The sequence below is a fragment of the Populus nigra genome, chromosome 13 (assembly GCF_951802175.1).
Source record: "Populus nigra chromosome 13, ddPopNigr1.1, whole genome shotgun sequence".
In the NCBI taxonomy this organism is placed as follows: Eukaryota; Viridiplantae; Streptophyta; class Magnoliopsida; order Malpighiales; family Salicaceae; genus Populus; species Populus nigra.
The window spans coordinates 13,896,888-13,919,065 of record NC_084864.1 but is presented as its reverse complement, the minus strand read 5'-3'; the positions used below and the strand labels follow the sequence as shown (position 1 = coordinate 13,919,065).

At 34.0% G+C, this 22,178-nt stretch overlaps 2 protein-coding genes, 1 long non-coding RNA gene and 1 pseudogene across 5 annotated transcripts; 1 reads left to right on the top strand and 3 right to left on the bottom strand.

Annotated features, from left to right (window-relative positions):
* Positions 1-1,721: 1,721 nt before the first annotated feature.
* LOC133671516 (uncharacterized) lies at positions 1,722-2,518 on the bottom strand. Its single transcript, XR_009834307.1, has 2 exons — positions 2,176-2,518; positions 1,722-2,055 (listed from the first exon to the last, which is right to left on the bottom strand). It is a non-coding gene; the product is annotated as an uncharacterized LOC133671516 (long non-coding RNA).
* A 2,800-nt stretch (positions 2,519-5,318) lies between these two features.
* On the top strand, positions 5,319-7,656 carry LOC133670834 (disease resistance protein RUN1-like; annotated as a pseudogene).
* On the bottom strand, positions 7,624-9,831 carry LOC133670588 (uncharacterized). Its single transcript, XM_062091110.1, has 2 exons — positions 9,660-9,831; positions 7,624-8,308 (listed from the first exon to the last, which is right to left on the bottom strand). Exon 2 carries the CDS (start codon positions 8,255-8,257, stop codon positions 7,844-7,846), a length of 414 nt encoding a protein of 137 aa, XP_061947094.1. The 5' UTR covers positions 8,258-8,308; positions 9,660-9,831; the 3' UTR covers positions 7,624-7,843.
* A 2,202-nt stretch (positions 9,832-12,033) lies between these two features.
* On the bottom strand, positions 12,034-13,970 carry LOC133671061 (uncharacterized). Of its 3 annotated transcripts, XM_062091686.1 has the most exons (3): positions 13,851-13,964; positions 12,903-12,966; positions 12,034-12,774 (listed from the first exon to the last, which is right to left on the bottom strand). In XM_062091686.1, the coding sequence occupies exon 3, from the start codon at positions 12,596-12,598 to the stop codon at positions 12,185-12,187; it is 414 nt and encodes a 137-aa protein (XP_061947670.1). In that variant the 5' UTR covers positions 12,599-12,774; positions 12,903-12,966; positions 13,851-13,964; the 3' UTR covers positions 12,034-12,184. The 3 variants fall into 3 exon arrangements, with proteins under 3 accessions (XP_061947670.1, XP_061947669.1, XP_061947671.1); XM_062091685.1 differs by lacking the exon at positions 12,903-12,966 and having other exon boundaries at positions 12,034-12,662; positions 13,851-13,970; XM_062091687.1 differs by lacking the exon at positions 12,903-12,966 and having other exon boundaries at positions 12,034-12,672.
* Between the last annotated feature and the right edge of the window lie 8,208 nt (positions 13,971-22,178).

Below are 22,178 nucleotides of genomic sequence, written 5' to 3'. Positions count from 1 at the left end.
AGACGTAAAGAAGAGTTTGTAGAAGAAGTTTTTTATTGATCTCAGAATTCTCTTTAAATAGAGTTAGAGTTTTACTTGGAAACAAAGACAATTTAAAATTTAAAAACATTGCATAACAACAGATCAGATATGATCAGTAATTTATTCCTAAAATCTTGGTCTTCAGCAGAGATCTTCATTGACGAAATACATGCAACAGCACAGCTTCCTAGTCTTCTGCAGCTTTCTAAGACATTTCATCAACACAAGCTGCAAGGACCTTAACCCTATATGCATGTTATATATCAACATATGTTCCCTACTTTCCATCAATATTTGTATGCATATAAATCCCACCATGGCTACTCAGCATTGGTGTTTTTGTTTTCTGTTTATTCAAGTTTTCAATATATTTCTATCGCTTCCCATTCCTTTGGTCGTCTGTGCTTTTACTTAACATGGATATCAATGATTAGTCCAAGCTGCCAATGTCCAACCTTGATAAATTGATAATATTGACATGTCCCTTTTGTTTTTGGATCAATGATAATATTGACATGTCCCTTTTTTATTGGATCATTGATAATATTGACACTACAGAGAAAATTACAATAGATCTTCTAAGTGGCCTGAGACTACAAGAGGTAGCCATATCAAGACTAGCCTACAAAATACTTCAAATCACCATTTTATGACAACAACATTGCTTAGTAGACCAATGCCTGACAAAATCTAAAGCCAAAACAAAACTCAAAAGACGACAGGTTGAGGCTGATTTTCAAAGCCTAAGAATAGGAAGAAGTTCAGCTTCATTTCCAGTCGAGCATACCAACAGAACATGAGAAAAATACAAACGAAAGGCCACACCAACAATGTAACGAGGCTGATAAATTAAAGGCTAAAAGGTACATAACACTCTTGAACTATGGGTCAAAATGCTAGTAGTCCTTGAACTAAGACTTCTATATCACTAGTTCTTGAACATATTGTTTGATTTAACTTTTGTAAAGCTGCTTCAGAATTAAGGTTTAACAATTTGCTGCTTCATTACAAGAGAGCTTCTACAGCTACCTTTGATGTCTTTAATCAGTCTGTAGCTGACTGCAGTACTTTCTGCAGTGGAATGAGACACAGGTAGATCATACTTTATTGCTCATATTTGCTGATAAATCTAGGTGTCGTTGGCTTTGGTCCTTTGTTACTATACTGCGGTCGTAGAGAGTCTATTGCCGATGGCTTCTCTGCGTGAGGTTGTAAAGAACTTATTCATTAATTTCAAACTTGTGAAGTTGAACCAAACCTTAAAGGACTACAATTGTTTAGTTTCTTGCCGGTAGGGTGTTGGTCTTGTGATCTCTCAAAGAGGTCATAATCGATAAGTGCAATTTTGTACGTGAAGAAATACCCGTGTTGATGGCATTCTGGTCCAGCAATTGTTTCCACACATCCAACAGAATTTTAAGCATCTCTTCTTTCAGAAAGCTTTAAGATGTCAAGTATTTCCTTATCATTCTGAGCAGGAATTTAAAGTTGAAAATTATCAAGTCTGTGCCACTCCCAGAATCTTTTCAGAAGGACCCGATTTAGATTTTAGAGGGTTCTTGAATTTTGAGGAGCTGATCAGATACATCGTAAATTAGTGCATTACTAAACCAAGAAATGATCTTTCTAATTCCTGTGAGTGTTCCACTCAAGAACAGAACTCTGCTCTCACCTCTAATGTCATTTCTTCCAAGTCAAGATAGAATAAAGAGAAGCAAGTATTCTTTGGCTTCTGGGTTAACTAATACAGCATCTGGAAAAAAGTACACCTTGTTTTATCATTTATGCTATTCCTCAAACAGTGTTTTGAGACTGTAAGGCCCTCCAACATCAGGATTTCCACTCCACAACAACTTTGCAAATTGATTATGAACCTCATCTGCTGGATGAATTCCATCAAAGAAGAGATATTCACTCGCATTATCGCATAATTCGAACTTGTTCAGACCACACTTGGAACCTCACTACGGACTAGCGCCACAACATGCCACTTTTATCTCAAAATCATCACATTCAAGTTGCAACAATCAAAACCTAAAATAGGTATAGAAGGATTAGAAACAAGTCATACCCTGAACTTGACAGTTAGGATAGACTTGTTACTTGAGAAACACAAGCAGGAAATTCTGAATTGACATGTAGATAAAAACATACCATATTCGGTGGGATGATTTATTCTTTCACTATGTGAAGTATAGAAATCAAAATTTGAATACTTAAATCCATTAAACTGTCTCTCAAGCTTTTTAAGGACCTTAGAGAGTTCTGTATTGTGTAGCTTTGTCAGAACTGCAACTTCATCCATGCAGCCTGAACTTCTTGTTCTAGTTCGTTTAAGTGCTCTCAGGAAGGAAAACGGCACAATTCAGCCAAGATTGAAATTTCATCCCTCCTTATATATTTCCTGGAACAGTAAAGCGAAACCATATATAGACTATGATCGATTTGAAAAACAGAAAGAATGTTTAGGTTATTAACATATCACTTGGATACCAGATGTCAGGTTGCCCATAACCATCCTGATGTACTCGTTTCTGTTGTAGGATTGAAGCGCAGTGGGGTTTGTAATGAAAGGTACAAAGTAGTCATTGCTTCCAATGCTGAACAAGTAAAGAGCAGAGGACAACAATGTCTTAGCTACTTCATCGCTTAATTTCTGCCTTGGTAGCTTCTCCACTTCCTTAAAATAACGTAATTGTGTTTTAAGGTCTGTCACCTCTTCAATGAATGGGAACAAATGAGAACAATATTAAGATGCAGACCAAGTTAATAATGCTGGATTTGCACCAATAAGCAAATTCTACGGACTATTTAGCTGTGATGAACAAGAAGCCTAAGCTAAAACACACACAAAAAGAAGGGCTTAATCAATAAGATCATGTACTTTTCCTTGATGAGTTTCCACAAGGGCACCAGTTCCTGCAGATGCAAAGTTCACTCCATTCATCATTTGATGATTACCGGGTTGTAAATATGATTGACATCATAAAACTGTAACATTTTTTAAAAAATAAAAAACCAAAAAAAATATTATTTGACAGGAAAATAACATGCAGAATAGAACCAGAACACTTCAACTGGAATTTAAACGAAATTTCTAGAACAGGACAAGATTTTGAACAAAATAAAATTTATTTTATTTTATTTTATTTTATTTTTTAAATTAAAATGAGATATATCAGTCATTCTAAATAAAACAAACATAATTGACAATCTTGGAATGCAATGAAAAGAAAGGACAGCTCCATGCAATCAACCTTTTTTAAAGCAAATTACTTTTGTGATCCTCCAAGTTCTAAATGTTAATCATTTTAACCTTTATATTAAAATTCCTTGCAAATCAATCCTTATATCATTGACTCATGTATGTTTAAGTCCCGCTCTAGCAAGAATGAAAGAAAATCCAGGAAAAGAACTCTTGGATAAAAGTCAACAAGTTTTAATGGATTAGAGGGTATGGAAAGAAAATTTTCACAGATATTGCATGTTTTTTAAGGGAAAGCACAAAGCTGAATACAACAGAAATGTGTGTCACCTGAGGTTTCTTGCCAGTTATTGGGACAAGTTCTCATTGGTAAATGTCTCGACCAACTTTAAGGAAAACAGCTGATTATCGATGCAAGATTTGTTTTAAGAACTTGCTCGACAAGAATTTCCAAGGAGCCAGGAAAATCGTAAGAGATTTCCGAGGCTATGGCTCTGTAAGGATATCTGCCTTGCCTAGACATGAAATACACTGAGAGACATCACATAAAACCATTCCTTGCATTCTTAGCTTGTTGGAATTGTATGTTTAATTGTTAGGGAACAGAAGATATTGAAGAGATGAACCCAGAATTACCAGCAACAGGACAGACACATTAAGATCATCAGTATTCCCTAATGTGTGTAGACTTTAATAGCTTTGTAATGAGTCACAGATTCTCAAATGGCATGAATATCCTTTCAAGAACTTGCCATTGTCCATTCAGAGGAACTTATTAAACTTGATATGTGCTGTAGCAAAGTTGAACGACTTTGGAGGGGATAAAGGTATGATCGTCATTTTTGTTTTTATCCCCTCTTCATGTTTTTCTCTATTTAAAAGGTCTGAGAGGCACCAACCTAGTTAGACCTGCAAGTAATGTGAACTTCTAAAGACTTTCATCTTCAGTCATGTAACAATGAAAGCCAATATTTTAAATCAGTGCATCTGATAAGTTCTGAACTCATAGCATGGCTTTGAGTTTTGATGGTAAAGAAGCATTACACTTTCCTTGAATTTCTCACCATTTTCACTGATAACAAATACATGTTTGAGTTGAAAAGATATCAATTAAATTTTATTTTGAGATGTTTTTCTATCAAAAAAAACATTCTAAAAATCACTTAAAATGAAATAAGCATGGGCACAAAGAAAGAATAAAAGTTGGAGGGCTTTTTACAGGGTAAATTTTGTCACTAAACGATATTTAGAAAAGGAAAATTAAGGCAAAAATATGCATGCTTAATTTTTTTCTGGTTGCATTTATTTTTAAAGTCTCTTAAAAAAATATAATCTATATGATTGTTTGTTTTTGCGATTATAACCTTTTTTTATGAAATTTTAAATTTTTTTATTATAAATTATTTATTTTTATTGTACTGATATCAAAATTAAAATTTTAAAAATAAAATAAATTACTTTAATATATTTTTAAAAAAAAATACTTTAAAAAAAAAATTCCATTTGATTTTTCAAAAGCATAACATTTTCAACATGGCCAGCAGCCCAGCAGTGATTGACTTTGAAAAACAAGCAGATGTTGAATGCAACTCTTTCTCTTTCAGTTTATCTATGTATCTTTAGCCATCTGTCTAAAAAAGAAACTGTAACAAAATTCACTGAGTTTGCTTAAAAGCCAAATCATTTTCAAACAATCACAAATATCAGAACTACAATTTCAGCTGGGAAAGACTCAAACTTTGGCAGATATCAGTTACTGCAAAAATTTCCAGAATTTTATAAGTTTAAGCCCTTCTGTCTATCCTTTAAATAGTACATGTCTGTATAAATCTTTGCACTAAGAGATGCACGCTTATATTTTCTGCATTAACATGACCTCCCCTTCTTCTAAGTATGACACATGATGTCATATGCCATTTTTTTTAATTGTAATATGCAGACGAACACTGATTTATTTTTTTTCCTTCACAGTTTATTACGACTCGAAACTTTCTTATTCATCCTTCCACTTTATAGGCATGAATCAAACTTTATACAAGATATTGTGCAAAGCATACTGAGTATACTGAGCCCTGCATTATCATCTACTATAATGAATACACGTTTGGTTAAGCTGGGCTCTTATATGGATCTAGGGTCTAATGATGTTCGCATCATAGGGATTTGTGGGATGGGAGGAATAGGAAAGACAACTCCTGCACGAGCTTACTACAATCGAACTTCACACCGATTTGAGGGTAGCACCTTTCTAGCTAATGTTAGGGAAGTTTCATCGAAAGGTAGCATGCTAACTTTACAAGAACAAGTTCTTTGCGAAATCCTTCAGGCAGAAAATGTGAAAATATGGAATGTGTATCATGGAACCGAGATGATGAATACTAGGCTGCGACGTCAACGTGTTTTGATAGTTGTTGATGGATGATGCGGACCATTTGAACCAATTAGTTGGAAAGCATGATTGGTTTGGTTTAGGGAGTAGAATCATCATAACAACTAGGGATATAAATGTGCTTGTCAGGCATGGGGTGGATAAAATATACAAGGCTGAGGGATTACTAAAATGTTTGGTACAAGTTGTATTTGAGAATATGGTTGCAGTTATTTTTTTTAAGTGTTTTTTACTTGAAATTCCAAATAATGACAAGCACTCCAGCTTTTTAGTTTGAAAGCCATCAAAACTAACCATCCTCCAGAAGACTATATGACACCGTCAACTTTGGTTATAGATTATGCGAAGGGCCATCCATTAGCTCTTCAAATATTGGGTTCCTTTTTGTTTGACAAGACTTTAAAAGAATGGAAAAGTGCATTAGACAGAATGAAAGAAAATCCTGACAAAGAAATTCTGGATACACTTCAAAGTTCAAATAAGTTTTGATGGACTCGAGGAAACGGAAAAGAAAATATTCCTGGATATAGCATGTTTTTTTTTTAAGGGAAACGACAGAGATCACATAACAAAAATATGGGACAGCTGTGGTTTCTACCCGGATATTGGAATAAGAGTTCTCATCGATAAATCTCTCATAACTGTTTCAAATAACAACACTCTATGGATGCACGATTTGCTTCAACAAATTGGTTGGAAGCTTGTTCGGCAAGAATCTCCAGAGGAACCAGGAAAACGCACTAGGCTATGGCTTTATAAGGATATTGATCATGTCTTGACAAAAAATACAGTATGACACCCTGTGAAAAAACTCTTTCTTGAAACTGTATAGCTGTGTTTGGTTTTCTTTAGATTCTTCAATTTTCCTTGTGCTAATTTGCCTCTTTGTCAGGGAACAGAGGATGTTGAAGGCATATCCCTATACTTACCAAGACCAGCAGGGGCACAATTAAGTGCTCTATCATTCTCGAAGATGACAAAACTAAGATTGTTGCTCATATTTCGTAATGCGCGCTTCTCCCATAGCCTCCAATATCTTTCTAATGAGTTACGGATTCTCAAATGGGATGAATATCCTTTCAAAACGTTGCCATTGAGTTTTCATCCAGAGGAACTTATCGATCTTGATTTGAGTTATAGCCAAGTTGAACAACTATGGAAGGGAGAGCAGGCATGATTACCACTTACGTATGTTTCATTTGTTAAACCAAAAAAAAAAGGGAAAAGTTCATGGAAACTGGTTTTCAGTGTTTCCTTCTGCTTCTTAACAGAATTTTAACAAGATGAAACTCATCAATCTCAGTTACTCCCTCGATCTTGTAAGACACCGGATTTTAGAGAGGTCCGAAATCTTGAGAAGCTGATTCTTTAAGGTTACACAAAATTGCATGAGATTGACCAATCAGTTGGAGTTCTCGAAAGCCTCGTTTTATTAAACCTGAATGACTGCAAAAAGCTTGCAAGTCTTCCTAAGAGTGCATATGGTTTAAAAGCCCTTGAAACTTTCGACTTATCTGGATGTTGAAAACTTTATAGGCTGGAGGAATTGGGTCATGCAGAAAGTTTGGAGGAGCTTGATATAAGTGGAACTGCTATTAGAAGACAGCCACCATCTTCCTTCTCTCTCGTCAGAAAGCTTAAAAAGCTATCTCTTCGTGGATGTAAAGGACAGCTGCTTAAGACACGGATGATGTTTTTATCCTCGTTTCGGGAAAAAAGGACAAATTCCTTGAGTTTGTCATTGAATTCATTCTCAGGATTATGCTCTTGTATAGCGTTGGATTTAAGTAACTGCAATCTACAGGAAGAATCAATTCCCGGTGATTTCAGCTGCTTAACTTCATTAAGTGTATTAAACGTGAGTGGCAACAACTTTACTAGCCTACCTGCAAGTATCCATGAACTTTCCAATCTTGAATATCTATATTTGGATGATTGCAAGAGGCTTCAATCACTCGGGGAACTTCCTTCAAATCTGAAATTTGTAAGTGCTCAGGCTTGTACCTCATTAAGGATGAACAAAGTCTTTATTAAAACATGAACAAAGTCAATAGCACAAGTAACCAATCAATTAGCTACACGTATAACCAATCAATTAGCTAACATTGCTAATTTTATTTTCCTACTTTGAGAATGTTCCAAAGAGCGATATCACAAAGGTTTTTCCATAATATTGTACTACTTTAGGGAGGGAAGGCGAGGAGAGTGGTGGTAGAAAGAACGACACTTCAGCAGCCAGCACCTTGAGAGGATGAAGCAAATGCTTGATTGTATGACCTTTCCCAATTCTGCCCATCAAAGTTCTTAATCTCAACATGAGTGAGAGTCCCAGGGTCAACACATCTTAAAGTAATTGAAAACCCATCTGGATTTGCTCGTGGAACGTAAAACGAAGTTATGCCACAGAACTTGCAGAATGTGTGCTTCGCTGTATGCGTGCCAAAAGTGTAGGTTGTAAGAAATTCTTTGGAATCTCCTAGAAGCTCAAACTTTTCAGAAGGGACAATGAACTGAATGCTAGCCCTCATGGAACAAATAGAACAGTTGCAGTTCAAAGCTACAACACTACTTGGTGCTTGGACTCGCCACCTTACTCTCCTGCAATGACATCCTCCATAATGCATTACCATATCTGATTCCATTCACGAAAGCACTGGTTGGAAATGGTGGCTTCTCCTGGATGAATCTGGTGGCTGCAATCAATTAACAAATATGCAAACAATGCATAGCAGTTAGCGATGGGATAGCAAGTATTCAGAAATAGAGTCCCCAGACTGAAAAATGTGTCAGCTGAAATACTCTCTCCTGAGAAATGCAGGTATGAGCCATATTGTGAGAACATGGAATTTGCTTTCACTTGAAATTACATTACGATTGAGTAGCTAAGGGGAAGGAGGCTGATTCAAATTATATGAAATTGTTTATAAGCTTACAAATAATGGTGGCGGGACAAAGTATGAGTGTTTATGTATAATATCCAACAAGCAAGCATAATTTCTGCTAAACATTGAGAATTCATTAGAAACTACTGCTTAAGCCAGATCAGGTGGAAATTGGTTAATGGAAACAAGAAGGAAACCAAGTTTTTAGAAAACTTCATTGAACACCGATTACAATAAGAGAAAAACTAAGAAAATGGGAAGATGGAAAGAGAAATGAGGTCTAATTGCCATTGTTTTCAGCATCCTTAAATATTCAGAAGTGAGAAATGCTTGGGTCTTAGATACGCCAAAATCCACCTAGAACTTTTCAATACTTATTATCAACACGCTTCATATTGGCTGAAAGAAATCCTTTGAATGTCAAATCCCATGATGTCATCCACCCTTCGCCCTCAATATAACTAAATATGAATTCCCTTTTCTTCTTCACCAAGTCAAACACTTGTCGCAACAAGTTGCTTCACCCATCACCGACCTCAGATGAAAGACTTTCCAATAACTACCGGTGCTTTTCCAAGAGCCAGCTCCATCCCTCCCATGCACCTATTGACACGCCCTTCAACCAATCTCGCTCTAAGAAATATTCACCAATCTACTGTACTGACCTAAAACAGCTAGAAAAAAGATCCCCGTCTTCAAATACCCCATCAAACCCCAGCTCAAAATCCCACTGGAGCTCCCTAGGAGCAGCTTTGAAAACGAAGCTACAACAAGTCCCCCAGTTATGAACTAATACCTGATCTCCAACCCTCCATCTGATCATGCATGCATCAATCAAACACTAATAATTTTCTTCTTATTAGAAACACACTTCAATAGATCATGCATTTCTTTCCATTGCCTAAAGCAGTAACAGTCCTCCTACATCACCAACTTGGTCCTTCTAAATCTTCTTTATTGAATCGAACCCACAAACACTTTCATCATTACTTTGTTGATCTAAACCCCAACATATATAGTTGCCAGGATAAACTAACATCTTTAGTATCTATAAATTCCAAACCACAATAGATGTAACTGAATTTAGCAGACAGAGAAACAACATATGATATAACACAAGATTATCATTAACATCGATAAGAAGAGAAGCAAAGGGATTTACCTGAAGAAAAAAAAAGTCAATTTTGCTGGCTGTAGGACTGTTGCTCAAGCCTCGTGCTGGCAACAAATGCTGCTTTCAGCTGTCTGAGAATGTGTGTGTGTGTATTGGAGGCTCTTTTTTGGGTACATTCTATAGGATTTCATGTGTGTTTCTTAGCCGAATGACCAGTAATGGGCCTAAAACACTTGTAAAAATGTGGTGGAGAGTCTTACAACCCATGGCCATATATGCCTAGGCTCTTCCATAAAAGGTAATTGTCAAGTTGATCCAATACTCGATATGTGAACTGAGTTTCACAAGTTATCGTCTTTTTTATTAATTTAAAACATAATCCATGTCAAGTTTTGAATTATAAATTTTCTAAATTAACCCGTCAATTGAGTTTAACAAATATGGGTTGAAGCATTAACTCATGAGATGATTCCCTAAATATTTATGGCAACTATATCGGTAGTTGTGAGATTTATTGCCTTGAGCTTCTCTGGTATAAAATATTGGCTCGACCAATGACATTCCCAGATAGAAGGTGTCACTACTATGGGTTGATCAAACCTTAAATTTTATATTATCATAGCCTAGTGATGACAAGACAAGCTCACTCATGAGTTTAGAATTAATGTTTTGTGTTCTGTCTAACCTATATACATAGGTACGTAATTTATGCATGTTTGCATATGATATCTATGGATTAATCTATAATATTTGATTGTTTTATTGTTCTTGATAATGAAAAACCAACAAGACAGTACGCTGCTTGATACATGGCACTAGACGAGAGTTTAATATACATGTACATGGCGTCAATCGATGCCTTTGTTTTTCATGCGTAGTTTTTTTATGCGGTCGTGCTATATCTCGAACACCAAACATATCTGTCCATTATATATATATATATTGGTTGATAGAGTGGTAAATATAACTTCATTTAATATATCTACAGAAACCCAGGTTTCTAGTAATAAAAAATCTTTATGTATGTCAATGGTGAAGTCGAATCTTCCACTTTGTCGTAGCTGCTGATGATCATAGGTAGACTTCAAAATTTGATCAAAAGATCGATGATTGTACATCGACAAAGATTTTCTCAAAAATCCCCTTAATTAATTTTGTTAAATTTAATTAAAAATTGTTGATAAGTAATTGATGGAATCGTGAAATCATCGAACGGGAATTAAGCTTTCCAAAACTGTTTCTCTGGACTATTGACTGGTTTTGACCTTGGTTCAACAGGTGTTCACTTAAAACCCAGTTATTTATCAAAATAGAAGATTATTTGATGTCTAAATTAGTAAATATGAGAAGAGTAAAATATATGTAAAGAAAATGTGTGAAGATAGCTTTTATATGGAGCCGTTGTATGGAGTCTAGGACTTAAAACCTAGAACTTGTATGGCCAAAACATAGCTTCATTTTCTTACCTAATGACTCTGTATTTACAAACCCAATCCTTATTGTAAAGATGTTAGTGAAAATATTTCCCAAAAAAATTTGTTCTGTCATTCACATCATTTCATTTGTGAAGATAGTGGTCTTGGCTGGATAGGCAAGTGCCATTGGACATTGAAAAGTGGTGTTTGATTGAAAAATGATGCATACTCTGCATATAAAAAATTTGTGCGCGCCTGCATACATGCAGAGTCATGAGAACTGAAAAAACAAGAGGCATAGAGACATGCTATGGGGTGGGAATGGACAGATCGAGGCGAGGGTGTCAAGCAGGAAGTATTTTTTTTAAGATTCCGGATGCCAATGTGATTAAAGATCTTGTCATATTAAGGTTAATTAAGATGCTCCACTCAAAACAGATTAATCGAAAGGAAGTGTCGAGTAACCATAAAACAAAAGGAAAAATCAAAGAATTAACGAGGTGATGAATATTCTCAATATTTTTTTTGTTAAGTATTACTTGTCATCTTATGGCATGATAGTTCAGTCCTTCCCATGAATCCCATGACCAAAGACTTTGATCAAATTAACGAGTTGAAGGTTCTTTGACATGCAGAGATATAGCGGGCACAAAAGTCAGCACATGATTTGTTGTTGTGCCAAGTTTAGCATATGCTGTATTGGTTTCTCTAGCCATGGCTACTGACAAAAACGACACTGGCAAATGCTATCAAGCTCGTGCTGGGATGAAAATTGCTGTGTTGTGAAAGGTGAACCAAACCTACAGGACTACTTTGTGTTTCTTGAGGTCATTTAAACATGCAAATCGTTAGTTTCCAACCTCTGTTTTTTGCTGTCCATTTGATCCTCATGTTCAAGGGAAATGATGATCAGTGTGGGAATCATGAAATGCGTAAAGTCTCTCTCTTAATTAGCAGTTAGGGTAACTTGTTTTTTTGTTCAAATAACACAAGGAAACGGGGCAAAGTTTTGGCCGAGGGCAACACTTAGGCATTGCTAATTTTATTTTCCAACTTTGAGGATTTCCAAAATGCGACATCACAAAGGTTTTTCCCAAATGTTGTACTTCTCCTTTAGGGAGGGAAACAGAGGAGAGTGGTGGAAGAATGAGTGACAATTCAGTCTGTACCTTGGGAGCATGAAGCAATGCCTGTCTGATTGTATGAGCTTTCCCAATTCCTCCCATCATAGTGCTTAATCTCAACATGAGTGAGAGTCCCTGGGTCCACACATCTGAAAGTAACCGCAACCCCATCTGGATTTGATCGTGGAATGTAAAACGAAGTTATGCCACAAAACTTACAGAATGTGTGCTTTGCTGTATGCGTGCCAAAAGTGTAGGTTGTAAGAAATTCTTTGGAATCTCCAAGAAGCTCAAACTTTTCAGAAGGGACAATGAAGTGAGTGTTTCCCCTCATGGAACAATCAGAACAGTTGCAGTTCCAAGCGACAACACTACTTGGTGCTTGGACTCGCCACCTTACTCTCCTGCAATGACATCCTCCATTATGGATAACCATGTCTGATTCCATTCACGAAAGCACTAGTTTTTCAGTGTAACAGGAAATGGTAGCTTCTCCTGGATGAATCTGGTGGCTGCAATCAACTAACAAATATGCAAACATTACATAGCAGTAAGCGATCGGATAGCAAGTATTCAGAAATAGAGTCCACAGACTGAAAACTGTGTCGGCTGAAATACTCTCTCCTGAGAAATGCAGGTGTGAGCCATATTGTGAGAACATGAAATTTGCTTTCACTTGAAATTACATTACAATTCAGTAGCTAAGGGGAAGGAGGCTGATTCAAATTATATGAAATTGTTTATAAGCTTACAGATAATGATGGCGGCCCAAAGTTTGAGTGTTTATGTATAATATCCACCAAGCAAGCATAATTTCTGCTAAACATTGAGAATTCATCAGAAAAAACTGCTTAAGCCAGATCAGGTGGAAATTGGTTGATGGAAACAAGAAAGAAACCAGGCCAGATGACAGGCCTAAACAAAAGTTCAAGTTTTTAGAAAATTTCATTGAACACCTATTTGAAACCATATGAATGTCAAATCCCATCATGCCATCCACCCTTCACCCTCAATATAACTAAATATCAATACCTTTTTCTTCTTCACCACATCAAACACTTGTCGCAACAAGTTCCTTCACCCATCACCTACCTCAGATGAGAGACTTTCCAATCACTACTAGTGTTTTCCAAGAGCCAGCTCCATCCTCCCTTGCACCTATTGACACACCCTTCGACCTACCTCGGTCTAAGAAATATTCACCAATCTACTGTACTGATCTAAAACAGCTAGAAAAAAGATCCCCGTCTTCAAATACCCCATCAAACCCCAGCTCAAAATCCCACTGGAGCTCCCTAAACCGAAGCTACAACAAGTCCCCCTGTTATGAACTAATACCTAATCTCCAACACTCAAGGTGGTCATGCATGCATCAATCAAACACAATCTTATTCTTCTGATTACAAATAAATTTCAATAGATCATGCATTTCTTTCCATTGACTAAAAGTAGTAAAGTCTTCCTATATCATCAATTCGGTGTCCTTCTAAGTCTTCTAGTTTGAATCCAACCCACGGATACTTTCTCAGTACTTTGTTAATCTAAACTCCAACACGGTTGCCAGGATAAACTAACATCTTTAGTATCTATAAATTCCAAACCACAATACATGTAACTGAATTTAGCAGACGGAGAAACAGCATATGATATAACACAAGATTATCAATAACATGGCAAAGAAGAGAAAGCAAGGGAATTACCAGAAAAAAGGTCAACTTTGCTGGCTATAGGACTGTTGCTCAAGCCCCCAGGTACTGGCAACAAATGCTTCTTCTAGCTGTCTGAGAATGTGTGTGTGTGTTGTGGGCTCTTTTTGGATCAAATTCTTAGGATTTGTGTTTCTTAGCCGAAGGACCAACAATGGGCCTAAAAAACTTGTAAAAATGTGGTGAAGAGTTTTACAACCCATAGCCTGTACCTAGGCTCTTCCATAAAATGTCAAGGTATCAACAGCAAATTATTAAATCTGGCCCATCCTATCAGATGTATCCGAAATCGAATCGACTAGTCCCTAACTCGAGCCAATGTAAAAAAAAAAGTCAATTTAAAGTTAAAATGATTTGACTTGTTCAATTAAACAGGTCAAATCATAACCTGTTCAAAATCTGGTAATTTTCAAAACAATGTTATTTTTAAGGAATAATAATAATCGGTTTAGAGTAACCTAGACAACCAATAACTTGCATCGAATGAACACTCATATTAGATTTAATAACTATGATCACAGCCCTAGTAAAGATTTTGCAAAATGATGTGAGTAATACTACTTTCACATTAACATAAATCACTTGTAATACAATAAAACTTAGGGTTGAGATTCTTCCATTAAAAAAAATCAGGAGCATTATCATTAACAAAATATAGCAACAAACTAGTTTTGTACTTGCACTTTGTAAAGGATAAAGGATAAGCTGATTTTTTTAAGTAAAAAATAAATATATAAGCTTTTATGATAAGCATATAATTGGGATAACCTTGCAAGTAAAAAAAAATAAAGCATGAAGATCAATTTTGAAAATATATAATATTAAATGATGAGATTGAAAAGTAATTAAAAAACATTAAGAAAAACTAAAATCAACCCGTGTTAACCTTCGGAGATCACAATCGTGGTCATAAGACTGGGACCGACTATATAAAAAGCAAACCCAACAAACAATAACTCAAAATCCTCAATAAAAAGTTAATGAGTTATGAAACCCAAATAAAAAGAACTTTTTAAAAAAACAACACAAAATATATTCAAATCAATCCACGTTAACTCATCAACCTCGTGATCATAGACATAGGATTGAGATAGCCCTATCAAAAAAAAATTAAAAAAAAATCAATTTTATAAAACAACCTAAAAAACACCAAATTCAAACCGTGTTAGTCTTTGAAACCTAGAACTCAATAAAAAAAATATTAAGGGATGAAATTGTAAAAAAAATTCAATAAAAAATAAACAGTAGTAAAAAGAATGAGAGTCAAATTCAATGTAAAAAAATCAAAATGAAATGCTAAGAGATGAAATTAAAATAAATTTTAATTAGTTAAAGGATTAAAAAATATTAAAAGAATGAGAACTAAATTTTATGTAAAAATCAAATAAAATCTAATGATGAAATATAAAATTAAATAAAAAACTAATAAAAATAAGATAAAAAACAAAAAAAAAGATCAAATTAAATATGAAAAATAAATAAAAGGACACTCCCATAAATTTTCTTTTTATTAACATTTTATATTCATTAAAATACCAAATTGTTCTAAAAACATCTTGATTATAACAACAAAAAAAAACAAATTCAAAACAAAAATGTTATTGAAAGAAATTTTAGTTTTTTTTGCTTTCAATGATAATTAAGTAATTTAACTACGTTTATAGAAATAAAAGATCTTAAAGGCCTTGTACCCAAGCCAATCTTTTTTTTTCTTGTAAAGCTAATATTTATGTCATTTAGCTATATCCCGTGAAAGTCAAATTTATTCATAAACAATTTATTAATTATTAATATATCCATGTGAAAAGATAAAACTATCCATAAATAGATAATTAAGCGGGATTATACTATGAGGAAAATATTATTTATTACTACAATGTTTTCCTTTCTTTTAATGAAAAAATTGAAATGTTAGAGAAAGCTACCTCAACCTGCCCACTTCACCTCACTTGGTCTTAAATTAGGACAATTGAGAGGGAGAAAAATGGACCTAGGCGTGTAGCTAGCTTCAATTGGGCCTCATAAGAAGGAAGAATGATTAAAACTTGAGTTGGAATTCATTTCCCTTTCTCTTGGTTTCGATTGAACAACCTCTTCGTTGATAAGCATTGATAAAGAGGTCCTAGATAAAGAAAGGTGGTGCCATGGTTTTCCAATGTGGTCCAAGGAGCATGCATGGCGAGGCATTATTTTGAGTGACTTGAAAATTCATAAAGACGGGAAGATGCTGTGTTTACAACTAGTTTATGACCAATTTGATGTCGACAACATCATCTTGTTTCTTATCCGTTCCTGTTGCTGGAGACAGCTACTACTCTTTTACGAGTCCGACTTGAGAGTAGGGAAATTCCCCCACGTTTATACTAGTTGATAGATGGATATATGTTTTCATTTCAATGAAATTCTCGATGTGTAAATAGATTTCTAATAATTAAATATTTTAGTAGTCTTGGACAACAAAATCATAGACAATCATGTGAAAACCCCCTTAATTGAATTGCATGGGATTCAAGCAAGAGAAATCCTAGAAAATTCATGAATATTTTATAAAAAAGGAGAAATTAATAACATGAATTAATTTCAAGTGACTGCCTAGCAATCATGTTAACTAGAATTAATAAAATAATCTGATTGATTGCCTATTGCTACGTTAACGATGTGATTGATTGTTCATTTAGGAGGTTCTTTCAATGTTTTCGTTTAAAATTAGACAAGTCATTTGGCATTTTCTTGCGTAGTATGAACTCAATTATTGTCACGGCTAGAAAGATGAAGAGATCATGGAGCTAGAGAGGACTATATCCATGCATTTTATGCATTTTTCGGGAGTCAATTCTATAGTGTGTGTGATTTCTTGGTCGCTTGGGGTCCAAAACGTTGATAACAAGTCGACTGTCCATTCCCAAGAAGTGATTAGTCGATGTATGCTTCAGTTGACCCCTTGCAATGGGACAAATGGGGTGGATTTAGAGGTTTAGATTAATCTTCCTGTCATTTTAACTATGAATAGAGATGTGTTTTTTTATAATTTATCAGGCAATTTATAACATATTATAACACAATATGTGACGGCACTCTTGACCTTGTTTTCTTTGCTTCTCTTTCGAACCTACCCGAATCAATGGTGATGAAATCGTATCAATAGGTTAGTTCATTAATTTAATTTTAGGCCAAAAGTTATTCAAGCTGATTGAATATTTGAGCACGCTTTCCCAATTGGATAGTGAAAGGCCAACACAATAATTTCGAATTCATAGTTAAAGGTGCTAATTGATTTATGGTATACCTTCCATGCTTATCCTTACTACCCCATCAATATTCAAGTTGTTATTACGTATAATTTAATGTAACGAATAGTGCTATACTGATTTAAAAAGAAAATTCCTTGAAAATCATCAAAAATATATCAAAAAGCAAAAGCAACATCACTCTCAAGCACACTCGTCAAGATCAATAATTCATGATTTTCACCTAATTAAGTGAAGATTCTCCACTTGATATGCACTGGTCATATAAGTGCCTGTTGGTAGCATGAAGAAGATAACATACTTAAAAAGAATTAGAAAGATGGTGCATAATTGCATATTCCCCAGAAAAGAAGGGTCAAATCCTGTCATCTTGTTGGTAGGAGTCTATGATGAAGCCAAGGTGAGCTTGGTGACGACTGAGAAATAATATGGTTTTAGTAATTAAAAACTTAAGATGGTGCTTTTGGGAGTTGAGGTGTCAATTAATTTATTCGAATTGCTATCCACTAAAACGATACCCTAGCTGGGAATATTGAGGCCTTTTTTCCCCTTCAAAATAGGGTAATTTAGAATGCTTTTTTTTAAAAAAAATATTAATTATATATTTTAATAAGGAAGATAAGTTGATCAATTAAAATCTTATCATGAATTATCTAAAGAAGTCGAGACCATAAAATCTTAATTCAAGTACTGTTCAAAGATATAAATTCTAATCAAAAACATTGTTTTAAACGGAGTCTATACTTCCATACAAATTAAGCTATGAAATTGAATTCTCTTTTTATTTCATAATTGTCATCAACAGACAATTATGAGTACAAGAACACGTATTGTTATCGACAGTTCGCTGCAATATGGATGAGTATTTATGAAAGTTGTGCACGTGTCATCTCATGACAAGGAATGTTGCTGTCGGTTCTTCTACTGAAACCCAGAGAGTAGCAAGCCAAAAATACAGGGCTAGGATTAAGATGTATTCCATGCATGGCTAGGATAGCAGAACCGTGAAAGAATAGCGACCTAAAAGTCGATCACCTTTTTCTTCCCCACATCTCATGTGTTTGATATCTAAAATAACGGATCATAGAAAGTATGTGAAGTGCTGTGTTTTTACTGTGAAAAAACTTCACAGCCCGTGATCATTTACACGGTAATATATATAATCCGTGAGGAATTCTTACTTTACAACCATATGGTTATCTACTTTCATCTCTTCACGTTTATTTTCTTAGTTTTAATTATCCTTTTTTGAATCGAGATAAACTAAAGATGCCAAACCAGTTCTGAAATTGTTATTGGCCATTATAATTGTTAAATTTTATCATTAATCTAACTTATAAAAGATCTCGAATGGCTAAGTTATCGTATCAATCCGTAGTTCTAAGAACTTAATTATTAAAGAATGAAAGATTTCGATTAATAAAGAAATCCCGCGGAGTACAAGGATGAATAATGGATAAAAATCCGTAGTTAATTGAGAGGGAAAGAGTCGATAGAAATGATACACGACTTCGAGTCATTTCAAAGTTACTGAATGTTTAAATAATCATTAATTTTAAAATTTATAAAATTAATTAAGATATGTCCAAATTAGTAACAATAACTCAACTAACCATATCTTAAATTTTCTTCTCCATGACTACGAGTTTAAGTTATTTGAAGATTACTGGAGGTTTAAATGGTTATTAATTTTAGAACTCATGAGATTAATTAAGATGCATTCAAGTTAGTCTAGATATCCACGTTAATATTAATAAAAAAAATTATATATATATATATAGTACTTTTTCTTTTATTCATTTATTAATTAGTTCGGGATTATTTTATGGTGGCTTTGAGAATTGCTGCAGACCGATCAGCATGGATGGATACAGGATCCAAACTCTTTAATGCATGGATGGCATTGATGTAACAAGCATTCATTTGCCTCCCATGCATGTACTTCTTTTCAGTGAAGGCAGCATCTATGTTATGGGTCCAGCCTGGGAAACTCTCCATCATCCATTCATATAACTTGTTGACCATATATAGCTTTCCCACGATCAATTGTTTTGTCCTACCTAGCTAGCTACCATTATCTCTTGAGGTTTGGTGCTCTATGATTATTAATATTATTTTTAATTGTTATTGTTCTTACAGGCAAACATATGTAGTGTTCCCATGGCTTACATGATCTCTAGTTAAATACAGATAATTCATTTTGTTGGTTAGAGGATTACTCAAGAGAAATTGGATCGATCTCCTCGTAACCTTGCTAATTCTTGAAAACCAGCAGGATTTGATTAAAAAATAAGAAAAAAATAGACTTTTGATTAAAAAATAAGAAAAAAAATAGACTTTCATATCAACACCAAAATTTTCATCTCAAGTTGCATGATCCTCCCTTCCTTCAAACAAGCCTCGGGAACTAGCTGCTATTTTTTTCCTTCAAACAAGTCTTGGGAACTCCCTGTTTATGGAACTTCTTCAAAAATCACTGTATAACAATATATACAGGTCAATAATCATTTTATTTTTATCATTTAAAGCTTCTTAATATTAATCTGATCAAGTATGCACTGAATTTAATAGAGTTAACTAAATTATTAAAAATTCAATTGTGTGAATGGAATTTCACTATGTTATTATTGTTTTCTTATTTAATTTAGAACATGATTTGGATCAAGTTTTGAATTATATCAAAATTAACCTGTCAAATGAGTTTAATAACAAGTAGGGGTTGAAGCACTAATTCATGATCAGATTATTACCTGGATATTTATAGCAACTATATTGATCGTTGAGAGATTTATTTCCTTGAGCTTCTTTGTTACCGAAAACTGGCATGGGACATGAATTCCTTCCTAATCATGGCAGGTTAAAGGTAACATTGATATGACATTACCAGATAGGAGCTGTAAATACGAACTGCTTGATTAATCATCTAGGATGGGCAGATCGAACCTTAAATTTTATATTATCATAGCCTAGTGATGACAAGACATGCTCACTCATGGGTTTAGAATTAATGTTTTGTGTTCTGTCTAACCTATATACATGGGCTCGTAATTTATGCATGTTTGCATATGATATCTATGGAATATTAATCTACAATATTTGATTGTTTTGTTGTTCTTGATAATGAAGCACCAACAAGACAGTACTCTGCTTGATACATGGAACTAGACGTACGAGAGTTTAATATAGATGTACATGGGGTCAATCGATGCCTTTGTTTTTCATGCTTGGTTTATTAAGTTGTGTTGCCATGCCTCGAACAACAAACATATCTGTACATTGGTTGATGGAGTGATAAATATAACTTCATTTAATAAATTTACAGAAACCCAGATCAATAATGGTAAAAAACTTCTATATATGTCAATGATTAACTAGAATATTCCACTTTGTAGTAGCTGCTGATATAGTTAGACTTCAAATCTTGATCAAAAGATCGATGATTGTATATTGCTCACAAAAATTAATTAAAAATTGATTACAAGTAATTAATAAAGTTGTGAAAATTCCAAACTAAGTTTTTTAGGGCTGTGTTTCTGGATTTTTGAGTGGTTTTAACTTTGGTTTATCGAGTATTCACTTAAAAAAATGAGTTTCTTGTTAAAATAAAAGACCTTCCGATATTTAAATTAATAAATTAATGTAGCTAGCAAGATTAACTTGGCAAAAAATCCAAATCCATTTATTTGTGTATACATTTAATTGTAATTGAGAGGTGGATGTATTTGTTTAAGATTCCAATATGCCAATATGATTAAAGATCTTGTCATATTAAGGATATTTAAGATGCTCCACTAAAAATAGATTAATCAAAAGGAAGTGTGGAGCAACCATAAAACAAAAGGAGGAATGAAGAATTAAAGAGGTGACGAATATTCCCAATTTTTTTCTTTAATATGGCTAAGTATGGCTTGTCATCTTATGGCACGATCGTTCAGTCCTCCCCATGAGTCCCATGACCAAATACTTTGATCAAACCGATCATGTTCCGAGCACGAAGACAAGAAAATCAAGAAGGAAAGCACTAGCTACCGGCCAAAAGTTCCTGCGGTGCGGCTCAGGCAACATGGCTAGTGTTGTCGTGGGCGAGAGAGGAGGGTTGAGAGACAAAAAATATCTCAAAAATGTTATATGCCTTGGATGCTTCTCTTATGACAATAATCCGTGATCTAATTATATATAGTTTGAACATTGTTTTAATTTATCTGTTATTACCTTGTATGTTTCATCACTTGTCTGATCGAATTGATAAACAAATAAAAGGCTTAAATCTTTTTTTTTTTAAGTTTCATGATAAGTTATGTTATTGTATTCTAATTGTTGATTTTCAAATTAAAGGCTTAACTATTAGAACGAGAAACAAAAATTAAAAATAATAACTTCTAGGACTATATTATTCGTTTCTTTTTAGAATGATCCAAGGACTATATTAACACACCGTTTGATAATATGTTAGCTTATGTTTTTAAAAGTTTTAGATTATGTTTTTAAGAGTTTTGTCTGAAAAATTATTAAATTAACTTCTTAAAGTATTTTTTTGATAATTTTAATGTATTAATATCAAAATTAAAAAAAATATATATGAAAAAACTTTTCTTGCATGAGAGGTAAAAATTGTAGGATCTACTACTCTAAATTAATATTTCAACCCATTCAATTCCATGTAGTTTGTGCGTAACATTTCTCTACAAACTCGCATCGAAAACCCACCCAGTCAAAGCATAATGTTAGAGTATAATATATATTTCGTAATAAATATTAGAGTATAATGTTTATTTTAAGATATGATACTCTCACTCTTAAGTATACTAGTAATATGAGTCAATTAAATTTGGCCCACTTCTCAATTGCATTTGACATATTTTTTTGCAATTCATTCAGTTCTCAATAATTATTCTCAAGAAAAAAATCCAGTAATGAACATAATTGAAATAACTTTTTATTTTTTATTAAAAATTCACTAATAAAGGGAATTTTTTTTAAAAAAAAATATTCTTATCATTCTATAATACTTTAATTAAAATTGCACTTATTTACCGACTTTTAAAAAAATCACATTTTATAACATGAATTCATG